We start from the raw sequence: 22,156 nt of genomic DNA on the forward strand, positions 1-22,156 counted from the left end.
GCAGCAGCAGCCGTTCCCCTGGCAGCCCCTTCCCAGCCCCACGCCAATGTCGGGGAGACAAAGGCTGGAGCTGCAGCTGGCAGGGGGCTGCGAAGGGGCTGTTGGAGGAATGGCACTGTTCCCAGCGGCTGCTTCCCCCACAGGATCTGCTGGGGCCAGGCACGGGGGCCCTGGGCTCAGCCTGCACCCTGGCAAAGCCTTGTGGAGGTATTTGCTCTGCCCATAGCTTCATCTCTGTGCAGTTTTCCTGAGCTCAGAGCCTTGTTTCTGAAAACTTCAGTACTTTCTCTATCTGTACATCTATGTAGATACAAACTCAGATCAACAGGGTTTCAGAATGAAACCTCTTTTTATCACTCACATAAAATCATCATTGTATAAGCTAAATAATATTAAATATTCCAACTTGTAAATGAAATCAAATACATCTATTTCTGACACGTTTCTCTGCATACAGAAAACAGGCGACTTTGTTTATGATCATGCCTGCTTTTTGGCCTTTGTCCATGGAAAATCTCTGCTCATTTCATACATCTGCATCTTTTCCCTTCTGGCATCTCCTTGTCCCATCACATTCCCTCTGTTTCTCATTTTTATATGTTCTTCATTAAACTGCCACTCACGAGACCGCCTTTGCTTGTTGCTTGTCTTGGCCTATTCAGGAGAAAAAGGCCTATGAAAATGAGCCGAGTTTGGATGATGGTCCCGTATCTCTGGGGTGGGGGATGCTGCCAACCGCTTCCTGATGAAAACAGGCAGCTTTGTTCCAGAAAATGAAAGAGACCCTGGAGCTGAGCGGGCTCCCGCCTGTTCTCGGTGCCCTGCCATGCTCTGTAGCTGCCAACACTCCCCAGGGCAGGCGGAATGTATTTTGTGGAGAAGGCAGGATGAGCTCCCCACCAACCAGAGTAAATTCAGGTGCACCTGGGAGCCCCAGCAGCTGTGGGGCTGCTGAAAGTGGGACCACAAGCTTGGAACTGGCAGAAAGGCTGGGTCCTCCTCATTGTCCTTATTCAGCAATGCCTGATGCTGAGAAGCCATGTAGGGCTGCTGGCCTTGCAGCTTCTGGGTTGGATTGTTCCCATGCTGGGGGCTCCATGTGTGCAGCAAACTCTGCCCCAAGCTGGTTCCTACAGCCCTTTTTGCCCAGGGCCCCTCTCTGGTGGCCGGTGGGACAGTGGCTCTGTTCTGCAGACAGCTTGTAGGGGGTCAGTGGCCTTGCCCCAGCCAGAAGAGCCGACATCTTCGGTCCTGTTCTAACTCACAGCCACAGACAGGTCCCTGGTGCCGCTGCTGGGATCTCCTGCAGTTCTGCCAGCCCTCCTCTGCCACCTCACGGTTTGCTCCTCTGCACCCAGAGGTTATCCAGCAGCCATTTGCCCTCCTGCATACCTGCTCCCTGGGCATCCAGCATACCCTGCTGCCTTCTGCAGCCTGTGGCCCATGTTTTGCTGCTCCCGGCTTCAGAGCCATCCACCCACCTACCCACCACCTTTATGGTTGGACTCGATGATCCTGAGGGTCTTTTCCAACCGAAATGATTCTAGGATTCTATGACCACTGGTCAGCCCCTGAGGATGCTCAGGTAGAGTCCAGTGCCGCTGCCCACGCTTTCCAGGCAGCACCCAGGCAGAGGAGGGGAACATGGCACTCCAAGGCCACCATGAATTCGGTAGCGCCGTGGTTTGTGCTGTCCCAGGGAGGGGACACAGCATCCCCCCAGCGCCGAGAACAAAGGAGCAGCTGTGCCCCAGCCCCGCGGCTCCCGGCCGGGGAAATCTGCCCTTAAGCCGGCTCAGGCGCCATGTCCCAGCGCCGGACGAATGCGCTTTCTGAGCGGGCAGCCGGGACCGCGGGCGCTGAGCTGCCGCCCCACAGCGCCGGGGCCGAACACCGCGGCCCGGCCGGTGCCAGGTACCGGGCAGCCCCGCAGCGACGTCTCCTGGACCTCGGCGGAGAGTGGAGCAGAGGTATCGCCGAGCGGCCCCGCTCCCCTGCCCGGCCCCCGCCGCAGCGGGGCGGCTTGCCGAGGCGGGGGGCACGGAGGGGGGACCCGGCCGCGCGGTCTCCTGGCAACTACATCCCGCCCCCACGCCGCCCCCTGCTCCCCCCACTGCTGCCCGCACCGCCCCGTGACGCAGCGGTGGGAGCGCGGCCCATTGGCCGAGGCGGCCGCTTGCGGTGACGCGCGGCGGGGCGGGGCCAGGGGGTGACACGTCGGACGGCGGCGCCGCCAGCGGGAGCGGCAGCCGGAGCCGCCCCCGGTCCCGTCCCGGCCATGCGGCTGTCGCTGGTGCTGTCGGTGCTGCGGCCCGCCGGGCCGGTAGCTATCGGCGTCTCGCTGGGCTTCACCCTCAGCCTGCTCAGCGTCACCTGGGTGGAGGAGCCCTGCGGGCCGCCGCCGCGCCCCGCCGCCCGCCCGCGCCCCGACGACGGCCCCGCGCCACCCCCCGGCCCCGGCAACACCAACGGTAACGCAGCGCGCAGGCCCAACGCTGTGCCCGCCGGGATGGGCGCCGACAGCTGGGAGCCCCGTGTCGTGCCCTATCGCCCGCCCAGCCCCGGCAGGGCCGCCAAGAAGGCCGTCAGGTGCGGCGGGACGGGACGGGCTGGGGGTGTGTGGGCCCCCGCCGGCGCTAACCGGGCTTTAGATGGGAGTAGCTGCGGCCGACCCTGGGGGTGCCCGGGTGTGGGCGTGTGTCTGCCAGGCCGGTGCTGGGGCCTGCCTGCCCTGCCTGCGGGCTGGTGCTGGGGGGCTGTACAGGTGACCCGACAACGTGTTTCCCCGTCGCCTGCAGCCTCCCTGGGCTGTGGGTGGGTTTTTCTCGCTGCAAGTACCTTTCCCTGCTGCTTCCCTTCCTCCCGTTTACGCCCCCGCTTCTCCTTACCCCCCTCTGCCCCTGCTCGCCTCGGGCTCGCCCTGCCCTCTGGGCAAAGGGTGCCCGCTGCAGCACGTGCTGCCGGGCACCCTGCCCCAGCCCCGCTCCTGCCCTGGCAGGGACCCGCCCCGTGGTGGCACCTCCCCACCGATCTCTGAACAGTCCCGTCTGCTCCAGGGCCGGCTGCCGCCCGTCCTGGCGGCCACGGGATGACGGGGAGCAGGCAGTGAAAGGGGCTCCTTGTCCCGGGGAGGCGGTGGGTGGATAGAGGGGGCTGAATAGGGCCAGTGTGTGCCAGGCGGGGGCTGGGGGCTGGCGGCGGGGTGGGTCGCTTCCTGCCGCTGCACCGGGCTGGGAGAATTGAAGCTGAAAGCCATTCTGAGGGGGGCAGCTGGGGGCCGTGGTGGGGAGGGGACACAGCTGGCCCCGCACTGGCCTCAGTAACCCAAGCGAGGCCTGGCTTCCCTGGGGGGCGCAGCACGGGCTTTCCTGCCTGCTCAAGAGCAGTGTGTCTGGAAGGGGCAGCAGTAAGGTCCTTCCCAGCTTGGCTGTCCTGGCTGGGACCGGCAGCATGGTTGGGTGCTAGAGCTGGGGTGCGCAGCCCTGTTTCCCTCTTTTAGCCATGCTCAGCCTTTTGTGAGCCTCTGGTGTGAGCGAGGTTGGCCAGCTCATGGGAAGGGAGGGACACCCATGCTCTCAGGTTGGGGGGGATCTCAGCAGAGTTATCTGCTGTGCCTTTGGTCCAGGCATAGTGGCAGCTATGCCGCTGGGGTGATATCTTATGTGTGTATTTGAAGCCTGGGAGCAGTTCTTGCAGAGGAACCGAGGTTGATGCTGTTGGGGAGGGTGCAGACCAAGTTGGGGTGCAGTGCCCCAGAGCCAAATGTTCTCTCCCTTCTGCAGGACCCGGTACATCAGCACGGAACTGGGGATGCGACAGCGGCTCTTCGTGGGTGTGCTGACCTCCAAGAGCACACTGAACACACTGGGGGTGGCCGTCAACCGCACACTGGCCCATCGCCTGGAGCGCCTGGTGTACTTCACTGGCACACGGGGCCGCAAGGTGCCCCATGGCATGACAGTGGTGACACACAGTGATGAGCGGCCCATCTGGAACATGTACCAGACCATCAGGTATCTGCTGGACCACTACGTGAATGATTTTGACTGGTTCTTCCTGGTGCAGGACGACACCTACACAGAGGCACACCGCATCGGCCGCCTAGTTGCCCACCTCAGCATTGACACCCATCTCTACATGGGCCGTCCTGAGGAATTCATTGGTGGGGACACTGACCGACGCTACTGCTATGGGGGGTTTGGCTACCTGCTGTCCCGCAGCCTCCTCCTGCTCCTACAGCAGCACCTGGAGAGCTGCCGCAATGACATCCTCAGTGCCCGGCCTGACGAGTGGCTGGGTCGCTGCATCATCGATTACACAGCTGTCAACTGTGCTGAGGAGCACGAGGTAGGTCCTGCAGCAGAGATGGCCTCTGAGAGCTGGACCCTGGCCTGGTGTGTTTGCCTACCTCCCTAGGGGCTCCCAGTTCCTGGGGGGATCAGCCCTTGCACCCTGTCATCTTTTGAGCTTGCTCTGCCGGCAAGTGGTGGGGTGGGAGCACAAGTCAGGGACAGTCATGACCTGTCTCTCCTGGTTCATTCAGGGCCTGCGGTACCACTATTTTGAGCTGGGGAAGAACACAGACCCCGAGCGGGAGATGGACCTTCGTTTCCAGAGCGCCTTCACTGTCCACCCTGTGCTGGATCCCCTCCAGATGTACCGACTGCACAAGTACTTCGCACAGGTGGAGCTTGAGAGGACCTACCAGGAGATCCAGCAGCTCCAGGTGGGACCTGGCTTGGCTAGGAGGGTCTAGGTTACTCCTGTCATCCCTGTGGGCTTTCTGGCTGCTCTGTGTCACCTTCCCATTCCAGTATGTGGGTTTCAGCTGAGCCCATGTGGCTGCGGGGGCAGCATTGCTGTCTGGAGAGCAGCTTTGGACCTGGGTGGGTTGCTGGAGTTGCAGTGGTGGTTCAAGGTGATAGAGGCAGCAGGGTGCTGAAGTCCACCAGCAATGGCCAAGCAGAGTGGGAGAAGGTGCAGATCCTGCTGATGGAGGTGGCGTGCCACATTTGGGGTGCTGTTAGAAGGAAACCTGAGGTACTGACAGGAGTCAGGCTGAAAGCAGTGTTGTTCAGACACTACTCTTTGGGCTGGAGTGGCTGATCTCTGAGAAGCTGGAGTGAGCTTCCCTGCAGCCAGAGCTGGAAGGCGTACTGGCGCCTGCCATGGCTCTTACTCCTCTGTCTCTCCTCTTGCAGTTGGAGATCCAGAACGCCAGCAGCCTGTCCGCTGATGGGGACCATGGTGCCACATGGCCCATTGGGATCCCACCCCCCTTCCAGCCCAAAACCCGCTTTGAGGTGCTGCGCTGGGACTACTTCACAGAGGAGCAGGTCTATGCCTGCATGGATGGTTCCCCCAAATGTGAGCTGCGTGGTGCAGACCTGGCAGATGTGGCTGATGTGGTGGCCACGGCCATGGAGGAACTGAACCGCAAGTACCAGCCGGTGCTGCACGTCCGCAAGCAGCAGCTGGTGAACGGGTACCGGCGCTTTGACCCCACGCGCGGCATGGAGTACACACTGGATCTTCAGGTGGAGGTGGTCACCCAGAAGGGGCATAGCCGTTCGGTCACCAAGCGTGTGCACCTTGTGCGACCCCTCAGCGAGGTGGAGATAATCCCCATGCCCTATGTGACAGAGGCCAGTCGCATCAACGTCATCCTGCCACTGACGGCCCATGACCGGGACCACGCTGCCCGCTTTTTGGAGGCTTATGCAGCAGCCGCTTTTGAGAGCAGTGAGAATGCAGTGCTGACCTTCCTCTTCATCTATGACCCCTTTGAGGCCCAGCAGGTCACGCAGAATGACATCTTCGCCCCTGTGAAGGCCCAAATCACCAAATATGAGCGCAAGTATGCAGAGGTGAAAATCCCATGGATCAGCGTCAAGACAGATGCACCCTCCCAAATCAAGGTCATGGACATAATCTCCAAGAAGCATCCTGTGGACACGCTTTTCTTTGTGGCCAGCGTGGGGACAGAGGTCACCATTGACTTCCTGAACCGCTGCCGGATGAACACCATCAGTAACTGGCAGGTCTTCTTCCCCATCCACTTTCAGGGCTACAACCCTGCCATCGCTTACCACAACCAGGTGCCGCCCCCCACGCTGGACCTGCTGCGAGACGCGGGGCGCTTCGACCGTGATGTCTTCCATGAAGCCTGCTTCTACAACGCTGACTACATGGCAGCACGCACCCGCATGGCAGGTGATGTGCAGGAAAATGAGGACATCCTGGAGACCCTGGACATCTATGACATGTTCATCAAATACTCCAACCTCCATGTCTTCCGTGCTGTGGAGCCCGCCCTGTTGCAGCGCTACCGGCACCAGGCCTGCAACCCCCGGCTCAGTGAGGAGATCTACCACCGCTGCGTGCAGAGCAGCCTGGAGGGCCTAGGCTCTCGCTCCCAGCTGGCCATGGTGCTTTTTGAGCAGGAGCAGGGGAACAGCACCTGAACCTCAGGGTGCGGAGGGGCTGGCCCTGCCTTGCCTGCTTGCCTGCCCTGCCTCTTCTGCTGCCTACATCTGTCTTCCTCTTCCCAGCAGAGCAGGGACCATTGGCACCTGAGCTCGTGACTCTCCCAGCTGGGGCTGCCCAGGCTGGGGTCTGCCAGCCCAGGATGTCCTGCTCTTTCCAGCATGGCTGTGCAGACCCCAGGGTGAGGTGGGGTCAGTGTCGCTGAGCTGTGAGCCAGGACACCCAGATCCTCACCCCACAGCTGCTGGCTGCCAGCCCCATCCCCTGCTCCCACTCCTGCTCCCCAGCTGGGAGGTGATGGGCTGCTCTGTCCCTGCTGTGTCCCCTCAACCAGGGGCACACACAACCCAAGGCTGCCTTGCTGTGGGGCCGTGACTGCCGTGGGGCTGGGGGTGACCCCTCACCGTTCCCCCAGCACCTCAGCACAGGGCTGTGCCCCTCGCTCCTTTGGAGCATTGACCTAGTTGTGCAGGGGAGGCTGTGTCCCTGTGCCTGCCACAGGCTCAGATGGTGGGATGGGGCACATCCCAACCCAAAAGAGCAATAAGGAGGTTGGTTTTGGGGTTTTGCCACTTGGCAACAAGCCAGAGCACTCCTAGCTGGTCAGGTGGGGGAGTTCTGGACCCCAGGGCTGGTGGGCACAGGGGGTGCCAGAGGGGATCCTGCTGTATTCACAATCCATGAGCTGCTCCCCATGGGAACCGTGACCCAGGCCGCTTTGGCCTTCGCAGTATCGATAGGACGTCGGAGGTCGCAGCCCTCGTACGAGAGCCTCCTGACAGAGGTGAGAGCCCTCCTGGCCGCGGGGAATGCGGTGCCCAGCTTGGTGGGCATGGCAGAGGGTTTGGCTGTGCATCTCCTAAGGAGAAAGCGACTGAGGAGCCGCACTCTGCTCCTGGTTGGTATTTAATAGTGGGTAGAGGAGGGGGGGGTGAGTTTACACTAATAAAACAGAGAGATGAATCACTGGGTCTGGCTGATTCTTCCCCGGGACATCTCTGGGCATCCTGTAGGGGTCTGTGTGGTGGTAAGTGCTGGCTGCTTGTACAGAACCTGGCTGCAGCTGGTTGGATTGCTTCCTTGCAGAGGTGCTGCTTTGCCCCACCTGCCTACAGCATCCTCTACCTGGGCTGGGAGCTGACTGCCCCTCCTCAGTGAGGCCAGGAGAGCCCATCAGTTTATGGACAGGGCTGGCAGGTGCCAGGCCAAGCAGACACTTGGAAATACCAGCTTCAGCCCCTGGGGTTTGCAGCAGGAGTTCTGCACCTCTCCTGGAGCTGTCCTCCCCATGTGTCCTCCCGCATGTGCTGTCCCTGTAACAGCCTTTGTGGGCTGTACGTGAGTCACAGCAGATCCTGGCCCACGTCAGAGGAGAGGTTGGGTGCCCAAGAGGGGTAAGGTCTGCCCTGCGGCATCTGGGATCTGCTCCAAAGGAAGCTCCTGGGCCAGAAACCACATCTAAGTACTGTGTCGAATCATCACTGCTGGACTGCTGTTGAATTATTACTCTCTGGCTTGGTTTCACCCTTTTTCAGGCTGTTTTCCATCTAGGCTTCTGAATTTCTTGTGTTTTCCAGTTCCCCACTGCCATGGTGCACTGTGGTCCTGCCCTGCTGCACTGTCTCACTCCTATTTGCAGTATGAGAAGCTGAGACTGTGTCCCCTGCCTGTGCTGCCTGCTCCAGGCACGACTTTCATGGCTTTGCGTGGTCATCACATGTTATGTGTTCATGAAACACCCGTATCAAAGGACATGCCCAAGAAAATTAGCTGAACCTACTCACTGTTGGTTATCAAGGCTGTTAGTGTTCAGCGAAACTCATGGAAAGTCCCTGGGCTCTGTGCCGTGCCATGCCCTCCCCTCCTCAAAGGTACCTCATTCCTATATTCCTGCTTCAGTCTTCATAGCTGTGGTGCATGACCATGTATGTTTAAATATAATTTTACCATATTTGAGATGATAACTGTTAGCTTGCTCTGAGTATTTCTGGTTTTGATCTTCCCAGAATGCATCCTTAATTCCCTTTAAATGTGAATCTGGGACAGAGGGAGCGAGGCAGAGGCAGGTGCATTACAGATACATTTCTCCTCTGAAAAGCAGACCCAGGAGTCGGACGTGATTAGGTGTTAGAACAGTATCCAAATGTTAATAAAGCAAACCAGCTTCAAATCAAGTTGGCTGCGAAAAGAAACCCTGAAGTGTCATTTAATTGTTGCAAGATGGTCTAGATAGAGTTGCTATTGCCTCCTCATTGCTATTTGCCCAGATCGAGTTAGAGCTATTTGCATACTTAACGTTCTGCATTATCAACACCAGTGAAGCCCTCCCTGCTCTGACATACGCAGGAACAAATGACAGTGCTCATGGCACTCCCAGCGTGGTTATTGCTCCCTTTTAAAAGGAGCTGGCAGGGTTTGGAGCTGCTCTGATATTTCTGAAGTTATTTGCAGCATCAAAACACGCCGAAATCCTGGGAAAGGATGTGCAAAGCTTCTGGAAGGGTTTTGGTGATGAGAGCGGGCTGGCCCTCTTCCCTGGGGCCCTAAATAACCTTCCTGCACCTGGGTGAAGTAAGTGGGCTCACTGGGCAATGACAGAGACCTGTGATGATGGGGACATGAGCACAATGTGCTCTGCCCTGCTCTGGCCTGTGCAGGGCTGGCAGGTGCAGGCAAGGCACAGGGCATGGGACTGGGGCAGTGATGCCTTGAAAGAGGCAGGGAGGAGAGGCCCTCGGAGCTGACGTGAGCGAGTGTGCAGACAGGGACTTTCTGCAATCCCTGGTCATGTTTGACTGGTACTTCCATACAGCGTGCGGGTTTTTGCACAGATGCGTTTGCAGAGGCAGAGTGGTGAAAGGGCAATTTTCCCAACAGGGCAGGAGAGAATGTGTCTGCTGCCCATAGGCTTCCGCTTACCTTGAGAAAATTTTCTACAAGCATTACTGGCTCACCATGGCCTTAGAGAAGAACAATGCAAGTTCTTCCTGGGAGTTTTTTAGAAGAGGGCGTGAAGGGCTGGTTCAGAGCGAAGCAGCCTGAAGCACGAGAGGGGCTGGCGGGGCACCTGCCTCCCATCTCCATCCTGCACCATGGCAAGGACTTACACCGGGGAACACCCAAACTGCTGCTCTGCTGTTCTGCCCCCCACCAACTTTGTTCCCGCAGCGCGGTCCTGAGGGTGCCTCTCTGCAAGTGCAGCAGTGAGCTTGCGAGTGGCAAAGGCAAAACCTGTTTCTCTAGCCCTGCTCAGGTCACTTCTGGCTGTGCTAAATCCCACAGCAGAGTTACTTCAGACCTGGCAATGCTCATCAGCTCAATAGCTGATGTTTGGGAGGGTGTAGGAAGCAAGGCTGCGCCAGGAGAGGTCTGGAGCGCAAGGGGAAGCGCAGTGCCCTCTCATCCCTGTATTTATGTTGGGAAGGGGACAGCCATGCCTTGCTATCTGTCTGCAGGAGGAGCTCCATTACCCGCAGAGCAGGACTCAACCCCAGCAAACATTTCCTCCCGCCTGCAAAGGAAGGCAGGAGACACTGTGCTGCTTGAAGAGGAGCAGGCAGAGATGCTGGGCTTTGCCTGTGCCAAATGCCCCGGATCACAGCCAGATGTGCTGCTGAACCTCTCTGGAGGGTGCAGGGAATGGTGGGCTTCAGCCAGGGGCTTTACTGTCTGAGCTGCGGGTAATCAGACCCTTTTGATGAAGCGGGAAACAGCCATTAGCTGCAAGTGCAGGCAGGGCTGCTGCCAACGTGTGCTTGCCCACGGGGCTTTCTCTGCACAGGGATGTCAGTGTACCCAGCTATGCCCAGGGACGTCCCCTCTGGGGACACTCAGCCCCAGCACAAGCGGACTGCAGGAGCCTAAAGCTCTGGGGGGAGAGGCAGGCAGCTTGGCTGGATTTTGATTTTAATTGCCTCCTTGTTTCTTCCAGTCTGTTTGCCCATGGTGAGGAGCCAAGCACTGGAAAGCAAGGGCTGTGTCCCCTGCTTGGTCCCGCTGGCGGACACCACCGGTGCATTTTCCCATCAGGGGGTCATAGGGAAACAGCCAGGAGCAAAGCAAGGAGCTTGGCATGCTCAGGTCATCAGGAGATGCTGAGGGCCACTCCTTTCTCCAAGTGTTGCCTGTCGCCACCAGCAACTCCAGGCAGGAGGCAACGGGGTGGAGGTGACAGCAGCAAGTCTACATGTCCCGTGGCACTTTGGGGCTCACTTCCAGTCCCTGCACTTCCAAGCTGGATGGTTTGTTTTCTCTGAAATGCAGCTTTTCTCTGGGAACAGCTGTAATTGTGGTGTGTGGTGGTGGAGGTACTGTGGGAAGTGTCCAAGGAGATGCCTGTCTTGTGGGCAGAAGGGATCCTTGCTGACTGCTCAATCCTGTTGCCCCCTCCCTGGGTCCAGCATGGCATCCCCAAGTTTTGGGGCCAGCTGGCAGCACCCCAATCCCACACACAGCCACAGGAGCTGAGCCTGCCTGGCTTGTCACATCTGCAGTGACAGGAGCTGTCGCCAGTGCAGCCGGTCATGCTGCGGTCAGGTGCCTGGCATTTGTCCAGAAGGCTGCGCTCATTAAAATTAAAGGCTTGTTTCACTATGGTGGATCCCCTTCTAGTTATGCCCCAGCTATTTCATGTGGTTCATTACAGGCAATTCAAGCGGCGCTGGGCTGGGCTGGCACCACTTTGCAGCCCAGCAAGCCCCAGGCAGCAGCGGCCCCTTCCCTCGGGAGGACTGGACTCCTGGTGGCCACAGCACTAGGTTTGGGGTTGGCCTTGGGTAGAAGCATGAGGATGCTAAACCTGGGTCCTCCTGCCAGTCGTCATCAGCTCAGCACCGTCTGCACCAGGACATCCTGCTCTCTTCACGCCCCTCAGCTCTCTGCCCAGCCCCGCAGAGGCGCCCGCCCCAGCCCTCGCAGGTGGCTCCAGACCTACTTGTGCCTCTTTATTAGGGAGTGTTTGTACATTTATAAAACAGTTACATGTCTCTCACGTTCAGCAGCATGAGGGTGTTTGTACTGGCCCTCTCACCGCGGTGCCTGTGCCCACCCCACTCGGAACTCGCTGCTCCTGCTGGTGGAGGGGCCACAACCTGCATCATCCACCCGCTGCAGGAGACCTTGGTGTAGGGCTGGCTGGCACAGTCATGGCATGTTCCCAAGCTAACACCTGGCACACCTCCAGGGGCACTCCTGCTTGTGGGTCAGTGTGGGGGAACTGGCATGGAGTGCTCTGGAAGGTCTTCCCAGGGAGCACCGCTGGCCTGTCCTGCTGGGAGGCTTGCTGTGTCCTCCCCGTGCAGCGGGACATGGGACACCACACAGCCAGGTGTTTGCACTGACGAGGAACATGTTCCCACCCGGGTGCATATTTTGGGGGCCTGTTGGGCTGCACATACCCAGTGTCAGGGCTCCTGAGCACATCACCAGGTTGGTCCTCTGGTCTCTGCCCTGCATCTCCCACGTGTGGGGCCTTGGGGGCTGTGAGGGTGATGGCTCCTCCTGCATCTATGGCTTTGGCCACGGCATGGCACAGCCATGCTCCATCTGCGGGCACCGGGGATGGGGACCAAACCGGCAGGGCCAGGGGCTGCCTGGGTCAACCCCAGCCTCCCGCAGAGGTCCCAAATTCCTGCCCCAGGGTCCCCCTTTCTGTTGCGGGTGTGTGTTGAGGGGGGCTTTGCCAGCCCACCCCCCCTCCTGAGATATTTTGGGGCGGTTTGCCCTGCGCTGGTGTCTGCTACAGTGGAGGGGGAGGAGGCAATGTCCAGCAGGACAGGGAGAACACTGTGAGTCCTGCCATGGGTCCTGCCGTGGGTCCTGCCACCTCAGGGCGGGTTGGAGGGCTGTGGGTACCAGTCCTGGCTGAGGGTCCAGCCAGCAGGTCAGGCTGTGGCTGTTCGGGTGGTGCTGGGCACGGGGCACCCTCCTAACCATGTACAGTCTGGGGGAGGCACAGCAGGTGCTCAGCACCCAGGGAGTGGGAGTGTGTCAAGGGGTACGTGCATGGTGCAAAAGAATGGTGACAGGCAGGGGAGCAAGGTCAGGACCCCCTTGTGCTGCCTGGGCTGCACTGGGCAACTGCACCAAGGGACGAGCCACTTTGGGAAATGCCTGGGCAAGGAGAGGATGGGGAGGGTTGGGGAGGGACATGGTGGCATGGGAGGCAGGAGAGTGGGGAGGCAGTAGGTCTGCAGTGCCACAACGACTGGGGGCTACTAGGGCCAACACTGGAGTGGTGTGGGGTGTCACAGTGCAGGGGTCTGGCTGGAAACAGCAATGGGGGGGCTGCAGCTCTGGCAGGCTGCATGAGGTTGGGGAAGGGCAGGCAGATGTTTTGGGGATGTCACAGTGGTGGTGGCGCCAGGAGTCAGGATGGTGCCATGCAGGTGTGGCTGCAGGTGGGGTGTCCCTGGGCTGGCCAGGGGGGCTGTGCTGTTCAGAGGGGTGCCCTGCAATGCAGCCCGGCCCTGCAGCTGGAAGGTGGGGGGTGAGTGGCCCCTGGGGAGGGAAAGCTGTTCCAAGCACATCTCTCTCCTAGGTGGACTATGCAGGGCAGTGACCCCCCCCAAGAGGGACCAGCAGGGGAGGTCTTGGAAGGGCTCACAGGAACTGCAGCTTACCTGCTGCATGCTCTGCATTGCCAGGGCGCCTCTGACCTGTACCCTGCTGCTCCCCCAAACCTCCCCAGCATGCCCATTCCCCTCTGCGCCATGTGCTTGAGACAGGACCGAGCCCATGTGCTGGGGGCAAGCGGAGGGGACAGGCGAAAGGGCTGGGGGGCCACTCCAGTGCCATTGCCAAGGCATCTCTGGCAGCGTCACCGGGCGAGAATGGCACAGCTGGTCCCCATGGTGGCGTGGGGGATGCAGGGGCCTGTGCCCCCAGTGCCGCAATCCCTCTCCATGCAGATGGTGGGCAGGGGAGTGGGAGGGGGCTGCCCACCCCCAGTCCCAAGCTGGCCTAGCAGGCGAAGTCCTCGAAGACGCCCTGGTGAGGGTAGTGGTGGCGGTGGTGGTGGTTGGGCAGGATGCCTGCATTGTAGGCACCCTCCACATGCCGGCCCAGTGTTGCACAGGGGCTCTGTGGGGATGGCAGTCAGTGGGGTGGATACAGACCCCATGCACCCTGCTCCCCCCTACTCCAGCACAGCCTGTCCCCAGGAGCACCCCCCCTGGGGGCACCCACCTCCCTGTCACCCTGGGGCTGCTCCAGCTCTGCAGCCTGAGGTCACCAAATACAGAATCATGCCATCCCTTGCTCTCGGAATGACATCCCTTCCCCCTGGAGGGGACGCTGCCCTGGCCCTGTCCTTGCAGCCCCCAGGGCAGCCCACCCCCACAGGGGTACCTGGTCCTTGAGTTCCTCCAGTCCCAGTGTGGCAATGCTGCCCGAGGGCTTCTTCAGTGGTGGCTTGGAGCGGCGCAGGACCCGGCTCACCTTGTCCCGGATCACCTGGGGGCAGATGGGGGGTCAGCCCTGGACCCGTACATGGGGAGCACCTCATGTGTGGGCACCCCGGTCTGCATGGACCTGCTGCCTACTTGCCTGCCCACTTGGGGGACACAGGGCTGACAGTGGGGACAGCACTTCTGCCCTCAGGGCACCAAAGGATGTTGGAGGACCTGTCCTCCTCCCACTGCCTCCTGCTGTAGTAGCCCTCTGGGGTGGCTGTGCACGTGTCCCACTCCCCCAGGGGAGCCTGGCCCCCACTCTGCACCTCGCCCCACAGCCCCAAGGGCTCAACGCACCTCATACACATAGTCCAGGATCTCCAGGATGGTGAGGATGCTGGCACCAATGAACAAACCCATCTGTCCACCGATGTCCCCTGGGAAGGAGAAAGGGGAGATGGTCACCAAGGGATGCTGCACAACCCAGAGGGAGCTCAGGGTGGGCAGCAGGGCTGTGGGCACTGCCAGGGCTGCTGGATGGAGGGCATCAGCATGGTCATGGGGGCAGAGGAAACAAGATGGGGAGAGCAGGGTCTTGTATGGGACAAGGGACAGCCAGCAGCGTGCCACCCTTCAGCCAGTCCCTCCCCAACCAGCCATATACCCTTCCGGCGCTGAGACCCAGAGCTCCGCGCCTCAGGGTCCCATAGGAAGGTGAGGGGAGTCACCGAGAAGTCCAGCAATGTCGTAGGCTTTCTTCTGCTCAATGGCCTCGTAGTTGAGCGCCTCGAAGAAGATGTCCAGCACCAGGAAGTTCTCCCTGTGGGGACACCACAGTGCTCAGCAAGGAGGGCTGGTCACTGACACTCCCACCCCCAATGCCCCCCAGACCTTCCCCATCCCCCAGCTCCTCAGCTCTCAGGTCCTCCCAGGGCCCTGGTGAGTTATTCAGGGTGGTGCAATGGTGACACAGAAGGGACATGTCCCACGCTGGGAGGGACCATGGAGTGGGGACATGCTGGCAGGAGGGCTGGGAGGACATAGACAGGTCAGGGAGATGCTCTAGTGGCAGCCACCCCTAGACAGAGGATGCTGCAGGGACCACATATGCCATGACCCTCTCCCTGCATGTTGCCAGGAGTAGGGTGGGAGTACCGCAGGTTCCCAGGGTCCTCAGCCCCCTGCCCACTCGCCCAGAACACCCTGGAACCAGCGGCTCACCTGATGTAGGTCTCGTTCTTGTTGTACTTGCGGGCAAGGTAGCGCGCTGAGCCCTTGTTGGGGATGCGCACCATGGAGATTTCCTTGCCGTAGCGTGTCAGGTTGCACGGTGTGGGGCAGCTGCAGCGCTCCTGGCTGTCCTCCACCGCCGCATCTGGGGGCACGCACCGATCAGCATGGCTGCACCCCCTCAGCCCCCTCCCTGGAGGCATCCAGCTGGCCCCCTGACACCTGCCCGCCCGCCGCTGCACCTACCCAGTGTGTGGTCAGCACACTCGATGTACACGTTGGGGGAGCAGATAGACTCGTTGCCTGTGGAGAAGCAGCTGGTCAGGGGGGTGGGAGTCTGACATGCTTCTGCCTCCCACCCTCGACCCACTCCCCTAAAGGCAGTGGAGCAGGGGTGGCCCCTGGGTGCAGAGGGGATGGGGAGGAGTGGGCCTTGGGTGCAGGCTGGGGACAGGTAGCCCTTGGGTGCAGGTTCACTGGGGCAGAGGTGGCCCCTGGGTATAAGGCAGACAGGGAAGGGGGTAGGACAGGGGGTGACCCAGCATGTGGAGGGGATGGGGTGGTCCTTGGGTGCAGAGGGATGGGGCAGGGAGGACACAGGGTGCAGAGGGATGGGGCAGGAGTGATCCTTGGGCACAGGCTGTAGGGAGCTGGGGCAGCCCCAGAAGGACTGTCAGGGCAGCACAGTGCCCCCTCACTGCCATATGTGTCCCTTACCTGGCATGTGGACCATGCGGCAGTGGCAGCTCCGCACCACGGCCTCCTTCTCGCACTGCAGGCGGCAGGCAGCAATGCTGTAGGTCTCGTAGCCGGGCAGCAACTGCTCCCCCTGCACGCTGGCCCGGCAGTTCCCCCATGGCTGCGGCAGGTAGGTGAGCTGTGGGGATGAGAAGGGCATCGCTGCAGGGCCATGCCAGGCTGGGTGCCTGAAGGCATCTCCCTGGGGGCTGTGGGGCATCCTGCCTTACCCGCTGCTCCTGGCAGGACACAAAGGTCTGGAAGCCAGGCGAGACACCAAAGCCCAGCTGATGGATGTAGGGTGGCTCATCCTGGCTGTGAATCTGGACTCGGATGCCAGCTTCAAATGACGTCTCGTCTGTGGGAGAAGGACAGAGAGGCTGCACTCCTGCCTATGGGGACAGCCCTCAACTGTGCTCCTGTGCTCACCCAGAATCTTCGTCCTAGAGCCCAGCACCCTTCTGGTGCCCCACTTGCCCCATACATCCCTGTCCTGGGGTGCCCTGTTTCTCCACCGGCCCTCCCTACCTCCCACCCTTGCCTGTGCCCTGCCAGCACCGTGGCCCCACTCACTGGTCTCTCTCCAGATGGGGAGGTACTCTTCCTGCTGGATGTCCAGCATGATCTCCAGCCCGTTGCCCATGCCACCCTGGCGAGTCACTCTTGGGTTCCTCCGGTCCCCGTTGAAGGTGTAGCACTTACCATAACGTGTGTAGACCTGGGGATGGAGAAAAGGGTGGGTGAGGGAGCAGGCAGGGGTCTGGCAGGGTGTTCTGCAAGCAGGATGAGGTCCAGGGACCCTTTCCAGTCCCACAGTGGTGCTGGAAAACATCTTGCACAGCCCTTGGCAGGGCCCATCTCATCGTCTCACCATCGTCTCACCACTCTTGCTGGAGAGTGAAGCATTGCTCCCAGGACCCATGGGGCAGCCCAGCTATCCTGCCCCTACCAGGAGGGCACTCACAGGGGTGAAGTGCTGGGGGCCACAGCGCTCTCCCTGAAAGCGGCACTCCACCAGCATGTCCTCGATCTGGTGGCCCAGGCGGTGGAAGAAGCTCTGCATAGTGCGCTCGGAGCGGCGGGGCGGCAAGAAACGCGAGTAGTTGGCGAGACGGGTCAGCCACTCACGCCGGTCCTCTCCCAGCATGGCCAGCATCTCGGGCACCAGCGAGCGGTTCTCCCAGGCCAGCCCCAGCCACTGGCCCACCGAGTAGAGGTCAGGCTTGGTGAGGCGCAGGAAGCGTGCCCGGTTGGGGTTGCAGAGGGTGACAGCCGGGAAGCGGAGCTGGGGGGCCCAGGTGAGCCGTGCCCGGGTGTGCACGGGGCGCGAGAGCAGGTGGTGCAGGCGGTCGGTGACGCCGGTGGCCAGCAGCCCCGCGGAGGCCAGGAAGGCCAGGCTCCAGAGCAGGCGGCGCAGGCGGGACTGTGGCCGGGTGCACATGTAGTGCAACCCAGGGATCCTGGTGGCTCGCAGGATGCCGACAGCGAGTTGGGCAGCACCGCCGTCCTGAGTGTCTGCCAGGGCTTCCTCATCCCGGCAGCAGTCAAGGGGCAGTGGCATGGCTGCAGGCAGGGTGGCTCCTCTGGAAAGCGGAGTTCAGGCTGCCCCTGAAACTGCCCAGGGTCCCTGGTCCCCTCCAGGGAGCTCTCCCTCCCGGGAGGCTTTTGCTCTGCACCTTCCTAGAGACAAATGTGGCAGGCGCCTTCCCAGGCTGTTCTGGTGACGGGTGAGGGGAGGGAGAGGAGGGGGCTGTTGCAAACACGCCTTCCCCCAACCTCCATTCGGGAATGGAAAATTCCTGCCTGAGCCGGGCTGGGACAGGGGGATGTGTTGCGTTACCCCTGGCAGGGTGAACTGGCAGCACCCAGTGCCCCAGCATGGTGGGCACCAGTGTCCAGATAGTGATGTCCTGTCCCATCTATGTTGCGTGAGCCCTGTGCCTAAGGACACTGTACCCCAGCTCAACACCATTGTCACCTGCCCTGGCACTGCAGCACTCCTGGATACCTGGTTGGACCACCAGGGTCCCCAAACACAGCTACTCTGGGGTTGGGGCCCTGCCCCACAGGCACAGGACACTGCCAAGCCTGGGGGCCCATTGCCTCCTGCCAGCACTGCTTGGGACCATATATATACCCCAGTGCCCAGTGCTGCACTCTGGTATTGCCCAGCCTGGAGCTGGGGGCGCCAGTGGATCTGAGCCCTGTGGGGTGGGAGAAGTGGGGCTGTGGGGCAGAAGGAGTAGAGCTGTGGAGCAGGAGGCTGCATGAGAGCCCAACTGAGCACGGCGGGCGCTTTGAAGTGACGGTGAGGCTGTGATCAGAGCGTGGCGACGGCGGGGGGGTGTCTCTGCACCAGGCTGTCAGCGCAGCTGGCAGGGCCCTGACAGCCTGTCAGGGCACCTTCAAAGCTCGGCACCGCGCTCCCCGGCAGCCTCTCATCTCCCGGTGCTGCCTCCCCCAGGCACCCGCCTTCAGCACCAGCCCTGCCAAGGCACGGGCTGGCCCCAGGGCGTCCCGCAGCCCCGGGATGAGCCGGAGCCGTTGTGCCCCCAATGAAGGGCATCATTCCTGCTGCCCTGCGGCGGCTGGGGCAGGAAGAGGATGCCAATGGCGAACGTGGCATCTGGAACAGGGAAGCTCCTTCTTGCCCTGGCAGGCATTCCTGGCGCCATCCATTCTGCTGTGAGCAAAGTGTGCCTCCGCAGCCATCCCAGGGACCTGGCCAGGATCATAGCTGGCAGCTTGGTGACAGACACAGGAGGCTGCCAGGCAGGTCAGGAACGGAGTTTGGGAATGGCATGGGCAGGGAGGGAGGCAAGCAGAGGCAGTGGGCAGCACCTCCTGTGCCTAGAGGCGACAGAGCACTCCCCACCCGCCCCACCTCCATTGCACTCCCTGCCCCGCAGCAGGGAAAAGCCCAGCCCAAAGGCACCCAAGGTACCAGACCTTGTTGGCTCTGGCCAAGCCCCGGCTCCCGGCACCCCGGCTCCGGGCAGCCGCGGGCCGAGCGGTGGGTGCGCGGCCCGGCGGGCCCGGCTCCGGCAGGGGGCAGCAGGGCCCCGCGCTGGGGCTGCGCAAGGCGCGCAGCGCCGCCCGCCGGGCGCCCTCCCTGCCCGGCCCGAGCCGGCCGCAGGACAGAGCTGGGACCGGCAGGATCGGGCCCCCACAGCTGCCCTCCCTTGCTCCTCCCGTAATCCCACCTTCGGGTCCTGCCGCGGCACAGCGCAGGGCAGGCGAGAGCAGCACCCCAGCCCCACAGCGGGCAGCAATGGGGAGCAATGGAGCCCCACGGCACCGCGTCCTCATCCCTCCCACCATCAGGTGCCTGCACTGCTGCTTGCTTTACTGGAGGAACAAATGCTCCTGCGGGGCCACAGCACTTCCTCGAGGCAGAGGTCGGCTCCCTGGGGTCACAAAGCCAAGGCTGGGGAGCAGTCCTGACCAACGGCATGAACCCATGCCCCAGAGCTGTCACCAGTCCTGGCACTGTCCCCACAACGCCCATGTGGGCAGGAGCACTGCCATTGGCTCCCCCATGACAGCAGGAGTGCCACGGGCCTCCCTGCTCTCTGAACCCTCAGGACCAGAGCAGTGGGTCACCCCCACCCCACACTGAGCTGTCCCTTCCGGCCTGTGTGTCCCTGTACCATTCCCAGGACACAGCTCAGCAACCCCCATACCTGTGCCGATGTATTTGTGTGGGGCTGTTTGAGCCGGCTTGGCTTCTTGCTGAGATTTATTGTGGCTCCAAGAGCTGGAGGCTGCCAGCTTGATACCATCAGCCCCTTGCACACCAGGGCAGCTTTTATATTAGTTTTCGTTAAACGGTAGATGAGCTTCCCAGGCTGGAGGAAATGTCATTTCTTTGAACGCTTCCATCTCGTGTTGGTTCAGACATCTCCAGGCAGCATCGCAATCACCCTGGAGCGGGGCGAGGGATGGGATGCAGAGGCCGGGTCACATGGGGACAGACAGCTCAGGGGCAGGGACCAGGGTTGGGCAGAGCTGGAGGAAAAGGTCCAGAGGTGGTGGTGGCCTTGCTCCCTACCCCCTGTAGCCCCAGGCAGGCAGGCATGGCTGCAGGGTCATATGGGGAGGGCAGGGGTGGCTGTGGCACCCAGCTGAGTTACTCGTCAGTTGCCAGGGTGCTGAGGCCAGCTGTGAAATAGCGCTGGCGAGAGCACAGCACAGTCCTGAAGGGCTTTGCCTTTCCAGCATGACAAACTGAATTAGATAACAGGGTGTATGGGAGGAGGAGGAAGGGCAGAGATGAGCCTGTCTGCATGAGGAACATGATTTCCTCCCCACAGCTGACCCAGAAAAGCACCTTGCAGGGTTGGAGCACATGTGTTCAGCTAGGGATGTCACCTGGGGCTCTGTTCACTGGGCACCCTCAGGGCCAGGGCAGCAGGATTCCTGCACCACACGCCAGTCTCTCCGCGCAGCCGTTACACGCCGGCAGCCCCGCGCCGTGCTCACGTGCAGGGGAGACCCCATTAGGGAGGTAATTTCTCAACACAATTCCTCATTTCCCTGCTCTCTGCCGTGGAGACTTGCTGACCTTGACAGAAATAGCTGCTTGTGCCTAGCAGACGGATCCTAGCTGGAGATCGCCAGGGGCCCTGGCGTCCTCCTCCCCACCTCACACAGCTCTGGGGCTCCCCTTCACTCCTGTCCTTTCCCCCCACAGTGGGTCACCCCCTGGGAGCAGCGTACTAGCCCCCAGCATCCTCACTCCAGCTCACACCAGCTTGCCCATGATCACTGGGGGCACAAAGACCAGCCCCACACACCCTCAGTCCCCTCATCCCCACCACTGCCAGCCCACTGTGCTAGTCTCTGGCTGATCCCAGCTCACGCAGGTATTTCCGCGGCTTACACGGCTCCCCATGGTATTTAGCCTCTGGAAGACGATGTTAAACATTGCAAGCAGTGACAAATCCTGATTGCTCCAAGGAGACAAGAGGCTGCACTAGGCTTCCAGCCAAATGTTTGCATGCAAGGGAAATGAGCTGCGGCATGTGAAGCCCTGATGGGTCCTGCTCCTGCACGCCCGGGGCACCCAGCCCCACTCCTATGTCCCCACTGGGACACCTAGTCCTGCTCCCATGTCCCTGCTGGGGCACACAGCCAGCAGGCAGGCCCTGGGCATGGGCATACTATGCAGAGAGGGTACCCTGGCATGGGGACACCTCTGAGAACAGTCACCGCTGGGGCATGATGGGGACGGGGATGACACTGGAGTGCTGCCTGCCCTGGCCTGGCAAAAATGCCAGACCAGGAGTAACCTTGGGGGTGTCCTCTGGGTACTCCAGCCCAGAGAGTAAATCAGCATGGGCAGGACTGTGGAATAAAAGAAAGTAGACTCTAAAATTAGAAATGCTGCCTCCTGAGTGTGCTGGAGGCACAGGGATGCTCCTGGCCAGGAGATGCTGCACAGGAGGTGGGGCCGAATTGGGTCAACAATGGCAGAACTGGGGTAACAGCATGCCCATGCATACTGTCTCTTGCTCTACTCCTGGTCCCCTAGCCTGTCTCTGCCAGAGCCCCCTTCCATGCTCCAGGGCCCCCCCAGTACCCCCTGCCATGTTCCCAGTAGCCCACTCCCCCCACGCAGCGTGGCCAGGCCCCGCCTGGGTGCCCCGGGAGGGAAGCTACGGCGCTGACGCCAGCATTGCAACTGCCCGGGATATGAGAACCGCTTGGATTCAGCAATTTCAACTCATTTCAAGCCTGATTCTGCAGCAATTTTCTGAGCCAGTGGGATGTTTTCGCCTTTGCAAACGTCCCCTCTCATGCACGGTTGCACCATTTCCTTTCCCTGCTCCCAGGAGGGTTGGGGAACAGCGCCAGTTTGGCTCAACCCCAGCTCCAGCGGTGGCACCACCATGCCCCCACACCGACAGCCCCTCAGTGCCACCCCCTGCCCCACGCAGAACTGCCAGGATGGATCCTGTGGGATGCAGCCCTGCTCAAAGGGGTTGGGGCTCCCGCCTCCATGGAGCACTGGGCCCTGCAGTGTCAGTTGTGGCAGAGCAGGGCACCTTTGGCCCTGAGCAGGGCACATCAGCACTGGGCTGGGTTCCTTGTTTCCCCCATCCTGTGAAGGGCAAAGCTCTGGAGCATCCTCTGCTGTGCCCCAACCCACTTCCCTGGGAGGAGGGAGAGCAGTGGAGCAACAGTGAGGTGGGAGATGCTGAGGGCACATCCTGGAGGGCTGGGACTTCTCCTGCCGCCTCTCTGCACAGATGTGCCTCTCCCTGTGCCACAGGCCAGCCTGTGGCAGCTGAGCCCCCTTGGCCAGGCTG

At 61.2% G+C, this 22,156-nt stretch overlaps 2 protein-coding genes across 2 annotated transcripts in view; one reads left to right on the top strand and one right to left on the bottom strand.

Moving 5' to 3' along the window:
• The first annotated feature begins 2,205 nt into the window (after positions 1 to 2,205).
• CHPF (chondroitin polymerizing factor) lies at positions 2,206 to 7,398 on the top strand. Its single transcript, XM_082055488.1, has 4 exons — positions 2,206 to 2,589; positions 3,783 to 4,347; positions 4,544 to 4,726; positions 5,202 to 7,398. The coding sequence occupies exons 1-4, from the start codon at positions 2,279 to 2,281 to the stop codon at positions 6,462 to 6,464; spliced, it is 2,322 nt and encodes a 773-aa protein (XP_081911614.1). The 5' UTR covers positions 2,206 to 2,278; the 3' UTR covers positions 6,465 to 7,398.
• Positions 7,399 to 11,424: 4,026 nt separating this feature from the next.
• ASIC4 (acid sensing ion channel subunit family member 4) overlaps positions 11,425 to 22,156 on the bottom strand; it is a 29,477-nt gene continuing 18,745 nt past the window's right edge. The window contains exons 2-10 of the mRNA XM_082055603.1: positions 16,419 to 16,563; positions 16,076 to 16,203; positions 15,825 to 15,984; positions 15,354 to 15,410; positions 15,099 to 15,252; positions 14,606 to 14,697; positions 14,235 to 14,314; positions 13,834 to 13,938; positions 11,425 to 13,566 (exon numbers count right to left, since the gene is read on the bottom strand). Coding sequence (XP_081911729.1) covers positions 13,447 to 13,566; positions 13,834 to 13,938; positions 14,235 to 14,314; positions 14,606 to 14,697; positions 15,099 to 15,252; positions 15,354 to 15,410; positions 15,825 to 15,984; positions 16,076 to 16,203; positions 16,419 to 16,563 — 1,041 coding nt within the window. The 3' untranslated portion in view covers positions 11,425 to 13,446. The remainder of the gene's footprint in view (positions 13,567 to 13,833; positions 13,939 to 14,234; positions 14,315 to 14,605; positions 14,698 to 15,098; positions 15,253 to 15,353; positions 15,411 to 15,824; positions 15,985 to 16,075; positions 16,204 to 16,418; positions 16,564 to 22,156) is intronic.

This window comes from Streptopelia decaocto, assembly GCF_964273445.1.
Source record: "Streptopelia decaocto genome assembly, chromosome: 6".
In the NCBI taxonomy this organism is placed as follows: domain Eukaryota; kingdom Metazoa; phylum Chordata; class Aves; order Columbiformes; family Columbidae; genus Streptopelia; species Streptopelia decaocto.

Coding starts and splice junctions, on each gene's coding strand:
- CHPF (XM_082055488.1), top strand. CDS start 2,279: ATGCGGCTGTCGCTGGTGCTGTCGGTGCTGCGGCCCGCCGGGCCGGTA. Junction 2,590..3,782: donor GCCGCCAAGAAGGCCGTCAG/GTGCGGCGGGAC, acceptor TCCCTTCTGCAG/GACCCGGTACATCAGCACGG. Junction 4,348..4,543: donor ACTGTGCTGAGGAGCACGAG/GTAGGTCCTGCA, acceptor TGGTTCATTCAG/GGCCTGCGGTACCACTATTT.